Source organism: Telopea speciosissima, chromosome 2, assembly GCF_018873765.1.
Source record: "Telopea speciosissima isolate NSW1024214 ecotype Mountain lineage chromosome 2, Tspe_v1, whole genome shotgun sequence".
Taxonomy (NCBI): domain Eukaryota; kingdom Viridiplantae; phylum Streptophyta; class Magnoliopsida; order Proteales; family Proteaceae; genus Telopea; species Telopea speciosissima.
In genome coordinates this window covers 56,744,664-56,764,133 of record NC_057917.1, presented here as the reverse complement: position 1 = coordinate 56,764,133, position 19,470 = coordinate 56,744,664, and the positions used below count along the sequence as shown (strand labels likewise).

Sequence of the window (19,470 nt, the reverse complement as noted above, 5' to 3'; positions counted from 1 at the left end):
GAGATTAGGAACCATGGAGCCTGCTTCAGCTTCTTGAAACTGACGAGTCAAGGGTGACCGGAACAACTTGTCTTAAAAACTGTAACACCATTAAAAAGCCATGTGGCAGAATCATGGCTAAGAGTTTTGGGACCAGTCCACATATGGATTCCACCCTTCACTATACCAATAAGTCAAAGACATGGCCAAACTGGAAAGGGGGCCACTCCCTAAGTTAACTCACTGGGTTTTGTATTATTGGGTTAGCTTCACATAACTTGAGGATAAAAGCTTTAAACTTTGCAGAAGATTGATTCTAAATGAATAGATTAATTATTACAATATGTAGCACACGCAAAAAAGACAACTAATAGAGAGATGTACTTATCTATTGGGGGAGTGAGAATTTAAACTGTCGATGAATTCAGCAAAATGATAAAATAAGCTGAGGCGTACCAATAGGTACTCTCCTTAAGACCTTAATCGTCTCTTATAAGTGCAACCATGTGTATGCGAGTAGACCTCCAAGATACAACAGCCTTGTTGACTTCAAATAGTAACAGTGCATTCTGCTATTACAAACCCCTTTGAGAATTTCAAAGTAAAACTTAGACGACACAAGTATGGAATGCAATCACAAAAACACTAGTATTTTTTTAAGTAAAAGGGGAACAAAACAGGGATTATTATCTTCTCCAATTCACCATAGCTCGGCAGTGCAGCAGTGCTAGTGTGGATGTCCAACACATGGCAGTTCGAACATCTAATGGTCTGAGCTCAACACTCAACATAGTCAATGAACTCGGGCCATTTGATGTCTGAACTGCCACATGTCAAACATCCACACTAGCACTGCCGCACTGCCGAGCTGTGGGGAATTGAAGAGGATAATTTTCCACAAAACAATACAAGAGATGTATAGCACAAATTGGTGCATTACTTTTGAGGGCACCCATTTCCACTTATAGAGGTTGATGCATCCTTTTAAGGCATCCCATGGAATGAGTGTGTCCATTAAATTGAATGGATTGGATTAAAAGATTCCAATCCTAGTGCCCACACCACGGCCTGACTCGCACGTATGTGAAAAAGCACCCCAAACCCCAGACACATGGGTGAAAAGAGTCTCCTCTAAGGGGCTTACACCCCTATAGAACCATATCCTATATATATGCCTCTCATTTCTCTTTTAAAGTGCATTAGTAAAATATAAGAAGTTATCTACCAAAAAAAATATATAAGAAGTTTTCTGGGAGGGAAAACCAAAATTTCAAAAGAAAGAAAAAACTTTTGAAACTTTATTGAACAACACATTTAATACAACACAATACAATCTCTAATCTGTAACCTGTTACTATCTAATCAATAAGTGTCATTAGCATTTTGCAGACTAAGAACATTCCTGCAGAATTGTAATTCAGGTACATCACAAGAGCTTGAGTGAGGATCTAGGCAACAGACTTGAGCAAGGCATTCATTACAGCTTCTCGAGATGGCAGAGCTGGAATGGCACCTCTCTCCATCACAGTCAACGCACCACAAGCATTGGCAAACTTAAGAGCTTCTCTCAATCTGTCTTCTTCCTACATAGACAAGGAAACATAAAATTTTCCAAAACTTAAAAGAGAAAATTTCGTTGTAGATATTGGCCAGAATTAATGAATTATTGAGCCCATAACCACTAAATAAGAAAATTTTAAATCAATAAACCACCAAAGACCATATACTACTAATATGCCCTTGGGATCAATCTCCTACCAATACTACATTATATTTTTACCAGTTTATGATCATTAAATAAGTTGTTACCTACTAAACAATTCAGGATACACATAGGGCTAAATGTGATTAAAATTTGGAGTCCTATCTGAATCTCTTGGAGGAGATGATTATCGTAGTCACAGGTTTGCTATTTAAGTAAACTGACAAAAAGATTGAGCTGATCACATATGCCTGAGGCAACTTAGTTTGCAGCAGCCAGCTAGCGGTCAATCGTCTATCACTTCACCTTGTAACTGTAGTCAATTTAGGTTCAAAAGGACCTAACCTTGTGCAAAGCAGAGCCCTTGTCCCCAGCCATTTTTAATCAAACAAATTGAAACCCAGATGACAATATTAAAATGGAAAATCAAATATACAGTGTCAAAATCCAACACGAAATGAGGTGCCATACTCGGCAAAACCCAAAAATAAGACTTCAGGACTCGGGCTATAAAGAGCAACTTATTTCCAAGCTTAATTTCATATCATGCAAATAGTTTTCCATTCTAATATCATCATTTAAGACTATGTTGTTGTTGTATAAAATTAGTTTCATATCATATATCAATATAGATATTTCTATTAATAGCATGGAAGAGATTAAATCAAATAGAGCTGAATGGAGAGCGAGGATCCATGTAGCTGATCCCATTTAGTTGGGATAAGGCTATTTAGCTGACCCTATGTTGTTTTATCATGGGAGAGATTAATTTGTTTACATATATCAATCAATTTGTAAATAATTTAAGGGAAATTTACACATACCTTCCCTGAGGTAAGGCTTAATTACAGATCCACTGGTGAGTTATGGTATTTACGCGTACCTCCCTTCCTTTCCAAAATAATTAGTAAGTAAACCCACTCTGTTAGTTGTTCCCGTTAGTTGCGAATGGTAAGAGTGTTTTAGACATCTTATGACCAATATAACCTTGATAGGGTAGAATGACATGATCTATGCCCAAGAACACAATCCACCGTTTAGGGTTTGAAGACACATCATCTCTACGCAAGAACACCTGCAACTCATCTTTCCCGCCGATGATGCCCAAGAACACCCTCATATCAGTAACGCCCACGACGATGCCATCAATGCATTGGCCCTATCCAATGACTGTCATATCTACACGGGCTCCGCCGATACCAAGATTAAGGTCTGGAGAAAGCTCCCTGGTGACAAGAAGCATTCGCTTGTGACCACTCTTGAGAAACACAAATCCGCCGTTAATGCTTTGGCTCTTACCACTGCCGGGTCTGTGCTATACTCCAGCGCCTGCGATATCGTGGTTTGGGAGGACAGCAGCACTGCCACTGGACGAGAAGGCGGGCACATGGTCGTAGTTGGGGCGCTAAGGGGACACACAAAGGCCATTCTCTGCCTGGCAGTGGTTTCAGATTTTCTGTGCAGTGGATCAGCCGATAAGACTGTCAGGATTTGGAGGAGAGGCATTGAGAATAGTTACAGCTGTTTGGCGGTTTTGGAAGGACATAGAGGACCCGTAAAGTGTCTCACTACGGCCATTGGTCGTTATGATTCCTTGAACAAAATCTCTGCTGATGCTACTTCTTATCTGGTTTACAATGGCAGTTTGGACTGTGACATTAGAGTCTGGCAGATAATGGTTCCTTTTCAGTGAAGGTTCCTCAACTTGCAGGTCTTTAATTTCCATTGATTTTCGATTAATTTCCAACTTGCAGGTCTTTAATCCAAAGGATTTGGATGTAAAATTAAGTGAAATTGGGGAGGTTCCTCTATTTCGATTAAACTCAGATCACCCTTAATTTTTTATATGATCTGGTGAATTTTCTGGATGCAGCCCTCGCAGTGCAATCTGATCTTCAGAACCACTGTAATTGCCTGAGGCTGTTAAGATCAAAGAAACCAGTAGCAGATCTCAGTAGAAGCCATTGGTGGAGGGTTTCTCCTTTTGGTTTGTTATTGCTCCACAGAGCAAGTAATGGAAGAAATAGGTTTATTTTAGCATGAAGGGCAATTTGTTTACCAAATTGCCCATAATTTAATTGTATCATTTCCTTTTTACATTTTCGATTAGTTTAGTTCAGCGGCGGTCATTTATTTTTTACCATGTTAAAAATTCTGAAAAAGAAAAAAATTACAGCTATGTGTGTGCATGTAACTAAACTAATTGCAGTGTCTTAATATATAATGTTTATCCATGCGAGTGTCCTTAGTGGTGGTAGTAGTAATAGTAGTATTAGTAATAGTGTAGCGATGGTGGTGCTGGTAGTAATAGTAGGTGTGTCTTAATTGTACTACTGTCACAAACATGTTAGACACAGGTCCTAAAAGGGTGTACCCAGTGCACGAGGCTCTCGCCCTGCGAGGTGTGGGAAGGGTCATAATGTATGCAGCCTTACCCCCCACTTTGTGAAGAGGCTGTCCCCGACTCGAACTTGCAACCACTAGGTCACAATGGAGCAACCTTACCATTGCACTGAGGTAACACACAGGTTCTAATCCTATTTTAAAGCATTTAGTTCACATATTACATTGCCATCTGCATATATCATTAGCTTTCATCCCAAGCTTCTTGGTCTAGCATACTCATGCATTTCTGAGTTCTAAGCAACAATCTCTGCTCCATTCAGTATTTAGACTTAGAACAGATTTCCCCATTCATCAAGAGAAAACCTTAGCAGAGACATTATTGTATTTTCAGATGATCATGGTCTTGTACATCAAGTAAGTAGAGTACCAAGGGCTGATCTAACCAGTGAGGACAACACATAGATGACAGGATGACAGTGCATGATGGTATAAATCATGCAAAATGCAATAAAAGTGAACCCTCAGACCAAAAGCAATAATACCTGAAGCAATGAGAGATCAGTAGCAGCTAGTTGTGACAACAGTCCAGCAACAAAAGCATCTCCAGCACCAGTGGTGTCTACAGCATCCACTGGAATACCATGAACCCTCCCACTGAAATCCTGTAAAAGTAAAGACATCACAAATTTTTAGGTGCATATTAATGACCGAGTCTATGGCAAAAAAGGTTCCGGCTTCCAATATGCCCCAGGTTTGAGTCTTGAGGGCGGACACTAAGCGCAAAAAAATGCCAAAGATTAGGATCAACTCCAAACTCACCCCTGCAGGACACCGCATACACGGGACCAGCACTGGTTAATGGCCCTTTTATATTAATGACCTATTCCATCAATATGATGATTTCTAGATTCAATAAGAAATTTTAAAGCACAATGTAAGTATGTAACTCGCTAAGCCTTATCCCAACTTCTTGGGGTAGGCCGTAGGCTATTAAATAAAAACTCAAAGTATACAGTTCTATACAATAAACAACACTAACACTGAGTTAAAAGAACAATTACTGCTTTGCAATCTTGAATAGTACATTAAAACCATTTTCTTTTCATTTAGGGAGTTTTCCACCCACCCCTAATGAAATGCTTGCTTATCAAAGAAAATGCTGGGAAAAGGTCAATGGGATGATTTTTTTTCACCAAAAATCATGACCAAATTCTGTTTTACTAAAAGTGCATAACCCAACAGTGTAGGCCAGTGTTTAAAATAGTCTTAAACCTAGAGCAATTGCAATTTTCTAAATACATAATAAACAGTTGCAAGGAAAAGGACAAGGCAAATACCAAAAAAGTCATCCACATTATGCTTTACAACACTGGTGCAAGTACAGACATCAAATATGGTCTTGGTCATAGCTGACAAATTCAGCTTAATGTATAATTCGGAGGAGAATTATTTGGGTTTGTTTCACCAATTTCAAAATTCAGTTTACAAAAAAGGACCGTAAAAAAAAATCCGGATTCAGATTAATTTGGGGATTAATCATTTATGTTTAAGAAATTCAGAAGCACAAAATCAGTCCATTTTCTTAATTAGTTTGTTAATATTGTGAAAATTCAAAATTTTAGTCCATTTTCTTAAACTTTTTTATTGGAACTTCATAAAGATCTCAAATTTTTTCGATTTGAATTATTTGATTCTAGACCTATCCTCAAGGACTGAATTTTTGGAGCCCAAATCTTTTCAGGCTGTTGCAAACTATTCATGGACTGTCAAATACTAATGAATTTTGAAACCAATTTGAAATCGAGTAAAAAAATTTGCTGAATTATTTGCAAGTTGCTAACTATGGTCTTGGTTGGGCTTTCTCAACATGAAACCTTTGTGTCGACTAGTGATGTTAATTAAGTATGATCAATATGTTAAAAAGTTTGAATTGTATATTTTTCCAATCTCAAATGTTTTGAATACCTCGTGAAAGATTTGGTTAACAGGTAATTAAATAGTAATGTAGTCAACATCTATTCAATGCCTGTGTTGGATGGGATTCCCACTGGTCACTCATCTGGATCATGGTGACTGCTTCCTTGCTGACAGACTGTTTAGAGGCAGCCTCATGGATTTAATTTTGAAGAAGTTGCAATCTTCGAGGATGGGAGCTTGAAAAGAAAGAGGATAAAGAAAGTTTTATAATCAAATATCAGGGTAGCAAGGCTGGATAGATAGAGCTTTATCTGGACAATGTTACAGGCAACCTAGAGTAAACGGGGCAGTTTGTTGGACTTAATTTTGTCACATACCTTGACAGTTCCAGGTTTCATACAATTAGGACTTTAGAAAGAAAAGTGATTCTCTAAGGGCTTACAAGATGAACTTCTGGGTTTTCTTCTAGAGGAGCACTCATTACATGAAACCGGTTGCATCTTCCAACAGACCAAAGGCCAATAGGTTGATGTACAGTATACCCAAGTAGGTTAATAAGATTAATAACTTAGATTTTTTCCCCACCTAAAAGATCTGGTCAAAGATGCTTTTGAATGAGTCAACAGTTTTCTTGACAGGATGAACTGGAGACCAGTCACTAACAAGGATTGGGACCAGGCCAGGTTTCAGATAACTGTTAGATTAAGAATATCAGGTGCTGTTCTGTCATCCCTCTAGAAGTGCAAATGAGTTGCACCAGTTGGCAGATTCATTGTTTGGACCTCTCTTGTAAATACTTAGACCTCTATTCAACTCCTTGTTCATTTCTTTCCATTGTTCTGACAGATTTCTGTTAGTAGTAAAAAGTGGAAGATTAAACCAACAAGTTGAAGAATAAAGGGAGGGAAAAGGGGGAACCAATCCTCCTAGACCATTCACTTGCACATGCATCTTCCCCTCCAACGGAGAAGAGAAAGTTATTGAAAACTAAAGAGTACAAAATAGATCTGTAAAACATTATATGTGGTTGGAGGACCAAATATTGGTGGCTTACCTTGGAGTAGTACCTGCAACCTTCAGGACCCTCAGTCACAACCAGCAATTTGAGACTTGGCGGGAAAAGTTTACGAACAACAGCATCGTCATATGGATCTTCTCCTTTTGTCAGGAAAGAAATCTCTTCTTCACTTACCTGATTGTTGACTTCATAATAAATGTCAGACGTGGAACTTATTCAGTTTTGCAGTTAGTATTTTTAGGTTCTAGAAAGAGAGGGAAGATATCCTAGAAACCATACCTTAATAATATCAGCAAGCTCCCATATACTAAGGATTCCCTCTCTGGCACTTTCTACAGATGGCCACAAATGAATTCTCAGATTGGGGTCATAAGACAAAAGCACACCAGCATCTTTTGCAGCTTTTGCAGCAGCTATGTGAGCAGACTTACATGGCTCTGTAATTAAACTTATAGAACCATAATGGAAAATTTTGGCCTGCCATATGATTTATGATGAAGAATATTGCGTAACTATAACAAAATGTTATCAAAACATAGTAAAAACAAAAAATAATAAGTAATGAAAGAATGAGGCATTCCCTTCAATACTACATTAGGAAGCTTTAATAAATGCTATCTACCGCCCCTTCCCCACCCCCCAACAAAAAAAAAGAAAGCTTTAATACCTTCCTGATAAGATCAAAATCAAGTTCTGATTCTTTGAGAAGCATATCAGCACTTGGGTTACGGTAAAACATGAATTCACGTTCCCCATCACTCTTGAGTGTAACAAAGGCCAGAGCAGTTCTTGCACCAGGATCAAAACGCATTCCATCACTGTTCACGTTATTTTCCTTCAAAATATCAGCGAGCATGTACCCAAATTCATCTTCACCAACCTGTGCATATACTCATATAAGAATGATCCAAGGCAGTAGGTTGGGAAATATATCTAAAATATTGTCTCTCTATTTTCTAACTGATAGTTTTGGATTTTCAGAAGTCTTAATCAGTAACTGCTGTCCTTATCAGAGGTCGTACTCATACAGCAATTTAGGTACACTGGTTTTACATTTCTACACTTTATAAATTACAATTTAAATAAAATTTAGAAACCTCTGATCTTACATCTACATTCTAATGGGATAAAAGAGATTGATAAGAAGAAACTAAATCAAAATTTCTTATTCTTGCTAAATCAGATGACCGAAAAAAAGGTATGGACACTGCAAATATGCAACTACCAGTGATGACAATTGAGGTTGACTAGCATTTCAACTTGAAAGTTTCAGCTATCAGTTGAATTTTGTATGATCTCTATTTGACCAACAAAAATTTAGCTCCAGAAAATATGAACTCCAAAATGTTCAAGAAATTATTCAGTTGGTCTTATAGAAACTGCAAATATGCAGATTTTCCAGGTTTATTTTCAATACCAAAATTATTTTGTCCTTGCCCATGATTGTAACCCCACCTCCTTCTTGCATTAAGAGTGTTTTATCTTATTGACTAACAATGTTTTTACAATTGTTGATTCCTGAGGACAGTCCCCAGTTTTCTAATGTGTTAGAGAATCAATAATATAAGATCAATCATGGTTGCAAGGATTCGCCAATCCTGCATTATTTTACATCAGCATCATTTAAATTTGAGAAACTTACAGGTAAAATTAGTAAAAACATCCTAGTGTCCCAAACTATAAGATCAATTTGTTTATTGACTAAAATGTTTCTACATTTGATATTTATTGTTTTAAAAAAACCACCTGAAAATAGACAGACGAAATCAACAAAATTAAAATGATACTTTTCCAATAAAAGCCGATGAACCTCCAAGCCGAGATATGCCAACAGCAACATTTGCAGGTGCACCTCCTGGAGCCTTCTTAAAGGCAGGTGCTTCAGCTAATGAAATCCCATTAACAGTTGGGACAAAATCAATCAACATTTCTCCAAAGCATACCACAAGTGATGACTCATTCATATCAGGTGGCCCGTTTCCACTAGGAAATGCATTACCTAGAACAAATGAAAATTGAAATAGGTAAAGACAAAATCATCACCAAACAGTCATAAAACAGGTGTCAAGAATCAAATGTATCATGGAATGAGTATATTCACCAAACTGACCATACATGAGCATGCATAAATTCATATGAAGTAGTTTGAAAGTTCAAATAATTAAGCACCTTTTTCAATTACCATTTCCGCAACAATGACCATGTTAAGAATGAGTAACTTCCTATTATCATACAGCTGTGTAGAAATTAGTGAATGGCTTGATTGATCAATGAGATCAGTCCAGCTCTCTATTTATAATAATAATAATAAAAGAGATTACAAAGGGTAACACTGTTCAAGACACTGTTCACGTGAACAGTGTCACAGCCCAAATATAACTCTAATTCTGACTAGTTAAATAGAGCTAGAATAGAACTAGGAAAGGGAAAATAACTAAAATAGAAATAACACCCCATGGGTCGATCTTATATCATGGATCGACCCATGTCACACGTAATACCCAAATACCCATATTCCAACACTCCCCTTCAAGTTGGTGCGTAGATATCAGTCATGCCCAACTTACACACTAGAGGTTGAAAAACTTTCCACTTAAGCCTTTGGTGAACACATCAGCCAACTGTTCCCCAGATTGCACATAAGGAACACAAACCGTCCCATTATCTAGATTCTCCTTGATAAAATGACGATCAATTTCAATATGTTTCGTCCTATCATGCTGCACTGGATTATGGGCAATGCTTATTGCTGATTTACTGTCGCAGTAGAGTCGCATAGGCAGAGTAATAGGAATACTCAAATCTTGTAACAAAGTCTTGAGCCACAATAGTTCACAAATACCAAGAGTCATAGCTCTAAATTCAGCCTCAGCACTGGAACGGGCCACCACTGTTTGCTTCTTGCTGCGCCATGTAACACAATTTCCCCCCACAAATGTACAGTAACCTGTAGTGGATTTTCGATAATGGGAACCAGCCCAATCTAAGTCAGTGTAGGCCTCAATCTGTAGATGATTATGACGAGAGAATAATACTCTTTTACCAGGAGCCGACTTCAAGTATCTCAAAATCCTGAATACTGCTTCCAGATGATTAGACCGGGGATCATGCATAAATTGACTGATAAGACTCACAGCATAGGCAATATCAGGCCTAGTGTGAGATAAATAAATTAGTCGCCCAACTAGCCTCTGATATCTCCCTTTGTCCACTGGTTCACCATCAGTGTCTCGGAAACGAGCATTTGCCTCAATGGGACTATCCACAGGAGAACAACCTAACATGCCAATTTCAGAAAGAAGATCTAGAGTATACTTGCGTTGAGATAAGAACAGCCCTTGAGAAGAATGGGCCACTTCAATCCCTAGAAAATAGCGAAGTATGCGTAGATCCTTAATCTCAAATTCCTTGGCCAAATAATTCTTCAACTTGAAAATTTCAGCAGGGTTATTTCCAGTTACAATTATATCATCGACATATACTAGGAGGAGAGTAATAATGTTGCCTGATGTCTTGATAAATAAAGTGTGATCTGCATTGCTTTGTTTATAACCAAATGTCAACATTGCTGTCTGAAAACGACCAAACCATGCACGTGGTGATTGTTTCAGACCATACAACGCACGCTTAAGTTTACAAACCTTGCCATGAGTTGCAGCAGATGAGAACCCAGGAGGGACATCCATATATACCTCTTCCTCTAATTCACCATGGAGGAAGGCATTTTTAACATCAACCTGTTGTAGACTCCATCCTAAGTTCACAGCACAAGAGAGAATTACCCTGATAGTGTTCATTTTGGCAACAGGTGCAAAAGTCTCCAAATAATTTATCCCATATGTCTGAGTAAATCCGCGAGCAACCAGCCTTGCTTTAAAACGATCAACAGTTCCATCAGCTTTTTGTTTAATTACAAAGACCCACTTGCAGCCAACAGTCTTCTTTTGTGGTGGAAGTCTGACAAGATCCTATGTACCACTCTTCGTTAGAGCTAGCATTTCTTCGATCATGGCCTCCTTCCACCTAGTATCTGCAAATGCCTCCTGCCAAGTCTGTGGTATGGAAACAGAGGATAAAGAGGAAACAAAAGCATGAAATGATGGGGATAAAGATTCAAACGAAACAACCTGTGATATTGGATTTTGCGTACAAGACCTTTTTCCCTTTCTAAGAGCAATGGGTAGATCAAGTGATGGATCAGAAGTAATGGAGAAGTAGCAACATCTAAAGGATTAGAAATATTACCGAGGAGGTGTCATTCGATCCTGGGTCGAGGACAACTCTTGGTCCGGTAATCTTGCATGGTGGGCTGTTGTTGCCCTTTTTCTTTCAATAATACTCTTGTGTGTGAAATCTTTCACTGGTTGTACTTGCTGCTCCCCTTGAACATCATTATCTAAAGGTACATGATAGTCATCAATAGGTTCATGTAGAGGAGGAATGGGAATTGACACTTCTTCTAGAGTAGGAATGGACTCCCCCTGAAGAGGTGCCGAAGATGGAAAGAAAGCCACAGCCTCATGAAAAACGACATCCATGGAAACAAAAACACTACGAGATGTAGGATGATAACATTTATACCCCTTTTGGGTGGGAAAATAACCAATGAAAATACAGCGGAGACCGCGGGGATCAAGTTTGCCAAGGGCATAGTGGTTTCGAACAAAACAAACACACCCAAAAATTTTAGGAGGAATAATATAAGAAGAAGACCCCTTCAAAAGATCAAGAGGAGATTTCTAGTCAAGTACCCGAGAGGGCATCCTATTGATAAGATAAGCAGGTGTTAAAACAACCTCTCCCCAGAAATGAGAAGGAACATGCATTTCAAACATAATAGAGCGAGCTACATCAAGAAGATGTCTATTTTTGCGTTCAGCCACTCCATTTTGGGGTGGAGTGTCAACGCAACTGGTTTGATGAATAATACCCTAAGTAGCAAGAAATAATTGAAAGGCTCCATCTAAATATTCACGACCATTGTCACTCCTGAGAGTTTGAATGGTAGCTTGAAACTGAGTTTGAACCATGCTATAAAAGACTTTAAAACAGGAAAAAACTTCACTCTTGTGTCGCATTAAGTAAACCCAAGTGGTGTGTGTGTGGCAATCAATAAAGGTGACAAACCACTTAAAACCAGGAGTAGAAGAGGTACGTGAGGGACCCCAAACATCAAAATGAATCATAGAAAAAGGCTTCGAACATCTTTTATTTGAACTAGAATAAACAGAACAAGTTTGTTTTGCAAAAACATAAGCCTCACATAATAAAGAATGAGGGTTACAATGCTAAAATAAAACAAGAAAAATCTTAGCTAAGGTTCCTAAAGGTGGATGGCCCAGTTGACGATGCCATCGGTGCAATTCAGATAAATGATGTTCAGCAGAAGTAGCAGTAAGAGCCTGGCCAGACATAGTAACAGCATGAGAGATAAGATCCTCGTCAAGCAAGTAGAGACCACCACGCATTTTACCAATTCCAATCGTTCTCCCTGTCCCCAAGTCTTGAAAGACACAATGTGAAGGATAAAAAATAGCTTTGCAATTGAGATCAGATGTCAAACTACTGATAGAAAGCAAATTAGAAGTTAACTTAGGAACATGTAAAACAGAGGACAAAGATAAAGAAGGAGAACAATGGATGGCTCCCTTCCCTGAGACAGAGGAAAGAGAACCGTCGGCTATTTTAATTTTATCTTTGCCTGAACAGGGAGAATAACGAAAAAATAAATTGGATTGACCAGTCATGTGGTCAATGGCTCCGAAATCGATTATCCAAGGATGAGATAATGCCGAAGCACAATGACCAGCAAAAGAAATACCTGGTTTGGAGAAAACAAGGTTTGATTCGAGAGAGGGAACCACGAGTCGAGGTAGAGGCAGTGCGGATGAAGAGGCGAAGGTAGTCATCATACGACGAAAGGCAGCAAGTTCCTCTGCAGAAAGTGTGGTAGTAGGGGCTGTTTCATTAGCTTCAGAAAAATGGGCCTGTGTGCCACCACGACCACGGCCACGGCCTCGACCACCACTACGACCATCAGAAGAGTCAGATGGCCGACCATGTAACTTCCAGCAAAAATCCACAGTATGTCGTTCCTTTCCACAATGAGTACATTTAAGAGGTTCCTTCTCAGACGAGGAACGTGTACTAGTACTAGAAGAGCCACCTCTAGAAGAAATTAAAGCAGATCTCTCTGGCTATGTAGTTGGTAACATGGTGGAACGACGAGTATCTTCCAATTGTATCATAGAGTAGGCTTGCTCCAAAGTGGGAAAAAGTGAACGACTCAGAACTTGAGACCGAAGCTGATCATATTCCACATTAAGGCCAATCAAGAAAGTGTATACTCTGAATTTATCCTCCCTAAGCTGAAATTTGGTAATATCAGAAGGACAATCAAGCTGAAAGTTATCATAATAGTCAAGCTCTTGCCACAGGCTACGGAGTTCACAGTAGTATTCAGATAAAGTAAGTTCACCCTATTTGGTTGCATGGAGTTTTCGTTGAATATCATAAACTTGTGCATCATTCCCTACCGGAATAGGTACCGTTAGCGACTTTCCAAATTTTTGCGATCAATCAAGTAGTGTATAGCCACGGGCAATGGATGGAGTCATTGCACTGAGAAGAAAAGCCATAACAAGAGAGTTCTGGAACTCCACTTGTCTTGTAATGTACCACTTCACTTGGTTTGACAGTGGTACCATATATATATCCCTTATAGCCCCTTGAATCAATGGAAAGAAACATTTGTATAGACCAAAGTAAATAATTAGTGCCATCGAGCTTTATCGGGCTGACTGGAAAAGAGGGATAATCATGATGGGTCCCTTGTGTAGAAGATTGGCCATTGGTGGTAGCAAGTGGATGCATTGAATCGGGCATACCGATAGAACTTCGATGAACGAAGTGCAGGAATTTGCGAATATTCTGCAATAGGTAGCGATTCTTCAAAATAAACTCTGCAGGTTGTATAAAGAAACAACTACAGTGTTGTCAAACAAAGAGAACCTGTAGATCTGTATACAGAAAAAAATCTGCAGGGCTTCAAAAAAAATCTGCAGATCTTCAACAAAAAGGTTGTTGCAGGGCTTCAAAAAATTGTTGGTCTTCAATAAAAAACTGCTGCAGGTGTTTTAAAACAGCTACAGGTCTTCAAAAAAAAGAGGAAAGGAGTCTGCAGATCTTCGCACAATATGGATTTGCAGGTCTCGAAAAAAAAATTCTGCAAGTCTTGAGAAAAAAATCTGCAGGTCTTGAGAAAAAAAATTTCAGGTCTTAAAACATCTGCAGGTCTTCAAAATAAAATTCTGCAGTGCTTCAGTCTTCAAACATGGAGAAAAAAATACTGCAGGTCTTCGAGAGAAATAAATCTGCAAGTCTTCAATCTTCGAGAAAAATAAATCTGCAGATCTTCTAAAAAAAATCTGTAGTGCTTCAGTCTTCAAACATGGATCTCACTGTGCATGGAGATCATAAAATAGGATAAAGTAAAGGAGGTAAACTCTAGGGCAAGTACTAGATCATAGTTAGATCACCTCAAAGTACTGCCCCCATGAAATAATGGATACGAGAGAAGGGAAGAGAGAAGGAGGGTCTCGGTTGATTTAGGGTTTTAGGGTAATGGGTTAGTTGATCTAGGAGAGATCAATTGTGGAGGGAGACGATGGAGGAGAGCAGAATTAATTTCTCAGATATCGAGTTTAGGCTCTGATACCATGTAGAAATTAGTGAATGGCTTGATTGATCAATGAGATCAGTCAAGCTCTCTATTTATAATAATAATAATAAAAGAGATTACAAAGGGTAACACTGTTCAAGACACTGTTCACGTGAACAGTGTCACAGCCCAAATATAACTCTAATTCTAACTAGTTAAATAGAGCTAGAATAGAACTAGGAAAGGGAAAATAACTAAAATAGAAATAACACCCCATGGGTCGATCTTATATCATGGATCGACCCATGTCACACGTAATACCCAAATACCCATATTCCAACAAGCTGAGAAAATGATAAATTCATAATTGTAAGACATAGGCATTATTAGTGTAATTTGCACTCCAGGAATATACATAGGGTTAACGCAAACACCAAGAAACACGAAGAAACAAAACAAATTTAAGCAAGGATGACATAGAGATTTAATGTGGTTCACACACCAATTCAGAGTTGCTAGATCCACAAGCAAAGCTGAAGATGATTCACTATGTGATGGAAGAAAATACAATGGATATCTCTCAAGAACACCCAAACTTGCAGCAAGAACTCTCACCAGAAAACCCTAACATGAAAATGCCAAATCTCACTTCTCTCTCTTGCTTACACAACAAGACAATAAAACAAGGTAATACTCCTCCAAGTCGGGTCAGCCCAAGTCCTCCGCTACCATCACAGATCTCACAAAATTTCTCCTTCAGGTCACCACCAAAAAATCGGAGCAGGGCAAACTTCAAAACGGGTACAAGAATTCAAGACACACATATGGCATAACACATAGAAGTACTCTTGTCATATGAATATTTTCTGTCCATGATGTAAACGACACATATCAAAGATACCAACACTTTCTAATGCTCAAAACCCTATTAACCTTAAAATGGTAAAGCTAAAGGCATCTTCAGTTCCCAAATATTCTGCATTTTGTCCACCTTTGTAGTTGTTCATAGGGATTCAAAATTTCATTGGACACTTGTACTTGGCCCCTTTCAAAATGTGCCCTTTCTTTCATACAGGTTATACTGCAGTATAGTTGAATTTAACTATTATGAGCAGAACAGACTATTGATCTGACTACCACAATTCCCTATTAACACGTTATTGATGGGACAATGCTTAAAATTATTCCAATGGATGTCAGAGTTATTAAATAATATGTCAAACATTATACCAAGAAGGCATGTACACCCACAGTCACTAGGAAAATCCTTACATATAACAAATAACAATTGGCAGGAAAAGATCAGATGATTAGCAAAGCACTCATAATGGAGCTGCCTAGAATCAAAAGGATCACCTAATTGGGTCCAGCGAGCATAGTCTATATTATTTCATTGAAATACTCCTATCTAGTCATTGATTCGGAGTGCACAAGGCAGATTACAGATCAAGGCTGAATCAATAAGAAAAGGTCAGCTCTTTATAGTGAGATAGTGCCAAATCCTTCTAGATTGATCTGGATCTTCAGCTCTACTCTTGAAGTGCCAACCCACAGAGGGTTACAAGTGGCAAGAACCGCAAGTCCAAAGAGGAATGTAACAGGGAGCTTCATCAGGTTAGTTGCCTCTTGGAAGCTTCGAAGGCAGCCCCTCCACCCTGAAGGCAACTAAGCTGATAGGTCTTTTTTTTTTTTTTCAGTAAAGGGTGGGGGGAATAATCAGTTATACTGTATTCATAGAAAAGCGAAGTGCCTTTCCTGCCTAGACCATATGGGAGCTCTAATTACCTTTTTTTTTTTTTGGCAGAACTATCTCCAATAGGGTGTGAAGACAAGTATTGGGGATCTCTAGAGCTAATAGATCCATGTATTACATTGGCCTCCCTTAGTGATGACTAGAAGAGGATCTTTGCAGGGGTCATCTATCGACATGGATCAAGAAAATTTCATCTCGTCGCACTGTTTATCAAATATCAAAGCAATGAAATAAGTGGGCTTTTGAAAATAAATTTGACCGATGTGCCGTGGTCTCCCCTGTCACAACTGATGCAAAGTTTAGTTCCCAAGAGGTTCATATGCTGTTCCAGACTGCAAATAGACACCATTTGTTTTTCACTTTAGAATCCCTCTCAGTAATGGTATTATTGGAGCGTAAATTGGAAATTTTACTTTTCTTATGATGATTTGGGACTAGAAAGTGGTGGGCAATGGCATCAATCATATTGACGCTACAAGCAATTTGGCGCCCACATGGAATTGAGACGCTTCAACCAAGTTTTAGTAGTCCTGTTAATGTCCAGGAAAGAAATCAGGTGGTCAACCTATTGTATAGGATCTAAAACTCCATAAATGAGAAGGCTCCCTGCCTAACCAATGGACTTAGATATCAAAGGATGTAGATCCATTGCAGTATCTATTTTTTTTTTTCTTTTTTATTTTTTTTTTGATAGGTAGGGGGGGATTAGGATGTGAACCAGGAGACTTGAACTCAAGACCTCCTGGTAGCAATGGGCCTTTACGCACCACTAGCTTCCTCGAAATTTTTTTTATCTTTCATCAAAGAAAAGGGTACAGAGATCCAGTGAGGTACTGAAAAAATGGCAGACACGGAATCCTATCTGACGCAACCCGATCTCTTTGATAGTAGCAGATTTAGAATGAGAGAAAGATAAGCAGAAATTTTTGAGCAACACAAAATAAAGTGCAGTTAATAAAAATAAATACAGATCATATGGAAGAACACCATACCTTGTAATCTACAAAGACGAGGGCGATTGGACGTCGACAGGGAAGAAGAAGAAGGAGAAGTCGCTGCTTTAATGGCCTCCGTTCTGAGAACCGTCGGACCAGAGAAACGATTGGTTGAAAGTCGAGGGTTTGAGCCGAAGGTACTAAAGCAGAGAAAGGCAGAGTAGAGAGCCATATGCACAAAAAGTAGTTTGCTTAAGGGAATATGCTACAGTCTACAAAGTCTGTTACCCAGAAGTTGTAGACTTGTAGCCTTGAAAAAGCCCTTCTTCCCTTGCTGATTTTGCAGAGATAACAGTTGATTTGTAGTGATGGTGGTGATTTTTACAATTTTATTCTCCGGGAGAGGGTTATAATAATCAATCCTCTGGAATTGATTTGCAGAGAGAAAGAGAGAAGGCACTGAAGCAGTTGGGAACTGGGGAAGAAGGCAAACCTGGAAAGTGAGATCTATAGATCAACAAATTAATGCTTTGAGTTTAGAGCAGTAGAGACCAGAGAGAGAGAGAAAGAGAGGAAGTAGAACTGTAGAACAGTAGAAGTGAGAGTGGCTTCGTCTGGTCGTTGAAATTTGTTTTGTGTTTCGGACAACACAACCAAACCAACTACCACCCACTGGTCTTTTACCCTTTAGTCTTTACCAGACACCAGATTTAAACTTTAACGGTTTGAGGGTGGTAATCGGTTTGGTTTGGTTCAGTTTCGTATAAATTATTCGATTTTATTCATGTTGTAAACTGATTTAAACCAAAATTAAACCCATTATTAAGGGTGTCAATTTAAAAAAACAAATAAAACGTTCCATTTAAAACTGAATCGATTAGAGTCGAAAATTTTTTGTTTGCTTTTGAAAAGTGAAAATTCATTTGGTTCGGTTTGTTTTGGTTTTAATCTAAAACTATTGATTTGAACCAAATTGAATCCCATAAAGTGTAAGTTGTTAAACCGAACCGAATCTAGACCCTACAATTATGCTCTCTATTGAGTTGTGTGAAATTTTCTCTGTGTTTCTTATTGAATTGTGTAGAAGAGGTTGAAAGGAGCTGCATTTTCATAATTTTTCCCAACTTTTATTTGTTTCTAAGTAAAACTAAATTATTGAGATCATGTACAAACCAAATGAAATCGAATACAAAAAATGAATAGAAATTTAGTAAAACTGAATCAATTCGGTTTTAGGGTTATGATAATTTTTTTATTTCGGTTTTGATTTGTACATATTGTATCTTAACTTGAACCTAAATCGAAAATTAATCTTATTAATCGATTTCAACTCTAAGTGTTTTTCCTTTTAATATCATTGTCATATTAACAAGTGTGATTCTAATATTATTTCATCTTAAGTTTTCTTTACTCCAAACCTTATTTTTTCCTCTATCTCCTCGTCTACCAGGAAAATATCCCAAGGCTCCATTTATTTCCCCCTAAGAAGTAAAATAAAGAAAGAAAATAATAGGACAAAATTTTCCTCCATCCATAGAGGACGGTTCACCCAAAATCCTATGATTCACAAAATCCTTTTAGGGTTTTAGTATGTTCCAAAATACCCTCTTGATAGCCTTTCCCGTTTCATAGAGAATGGGATCCCATTCACCGTGGGTAAAGGGAAACTCAGTCAAAAAAAATATGTACTTTCTTTATAACAGTTTACATTATTCTAGAGGAATTTTTAATGTTAAATATAAGGAGGGTTTTCATGTAGAGCTAAGCACGAATAAGAGGGGGATTTCAGTCATTTCGACCCCCTCTCTTGTCCAATGGTAAAGGTCTATGCTTGACCGTGCACAAAATCTTTTATCTTTAAATATTTTAAGTAAAGCAATTATTTTATAGAAGGGATCGGCTAAATGACACCTCTATAGAAATATTATAAATTGTAACATTCTCTTGATTGTCCTTTGACTTATTTCCAAAAATTCTTTAAGTTGAAGCAAAAAATAGTTTTCAAAATAATTTGAAAGTGGCTCGTCACCATGTCATCATAAAAATCTGTCATTGTCCTATGCAATTTTTTTAGCATAAATTTGAAAGGACATTGAAAACAAGAAATGTTAAACTAATAGTATAAAAAAAACCAAGGTTACAAATTAGTTGACATCCTAA

At 38.1% G+C, this 19,470-nt stretch overlaps 1 protein-coding gene across 1 annotated transcript; it reads right to left on the bottom strand.

Annotated features, from left to right (window-relative positions):
- Window positions 1-1,303: 1,303 nt before the first annotated feature.
- On the bottom strand, window positions 1,304-17,738 carry LOC122652235 (probable fructokinase-6, chloroplastic). Its single transcript, XM_043845921.1, has 8 exons — window positions 17,723-17,738; window positions 17,368-17,672; window positions 8,750-8,961; window positions 7,630-7,842; window positions 7,242-7,439; window positions 6,999-7,136; window positions 4,570-4,689; window positions 1,304-1,562 (listed from the first exon to the last, which is right to left on the bottom strand). The coding sequence occupies exons 2-8, from the start codon at window positions 17,540-17,542 to the stop codon at window positions 1,428-1,430; spliced, it is 1,191 nt and encodes a 396-aa protein (XP_043701856.1). The 5' UTR covers window positions 17,543-17,672; window positions 17,723-17,738; the 3' UTR covers window positions 1,304-1,427.
- Between the last annotated feature and the right edge of the window lie 1,732 nt (window positions 17,739-19,470).

Excerpts from the sequence above, each read along its gene's own strand:
- LOC122652235 (XM_043845921.1), bottom strand. The coding sequence starts at position 17,542 with ATGGCTCTCTACTCTGCCTTTCTCTGCTTTAGTACCTTCGGCTCAAAC. Across the intron at positions 7,440-7,629 it reads ATTTTGATCTTATCAGGAAG|GCCAAAATTTTCCATTATGG; the intron begins GTATTAAAGCTT and ends ATCATATGGCAG. Across the intron at positions 4,690-6,998 it reads GTTGCAGGTACTACTCCAAG|GATTTCAGTGGGAGGGTTCA; the intron begins GTAAGCCACCAA and ends TTACTTTTACAG.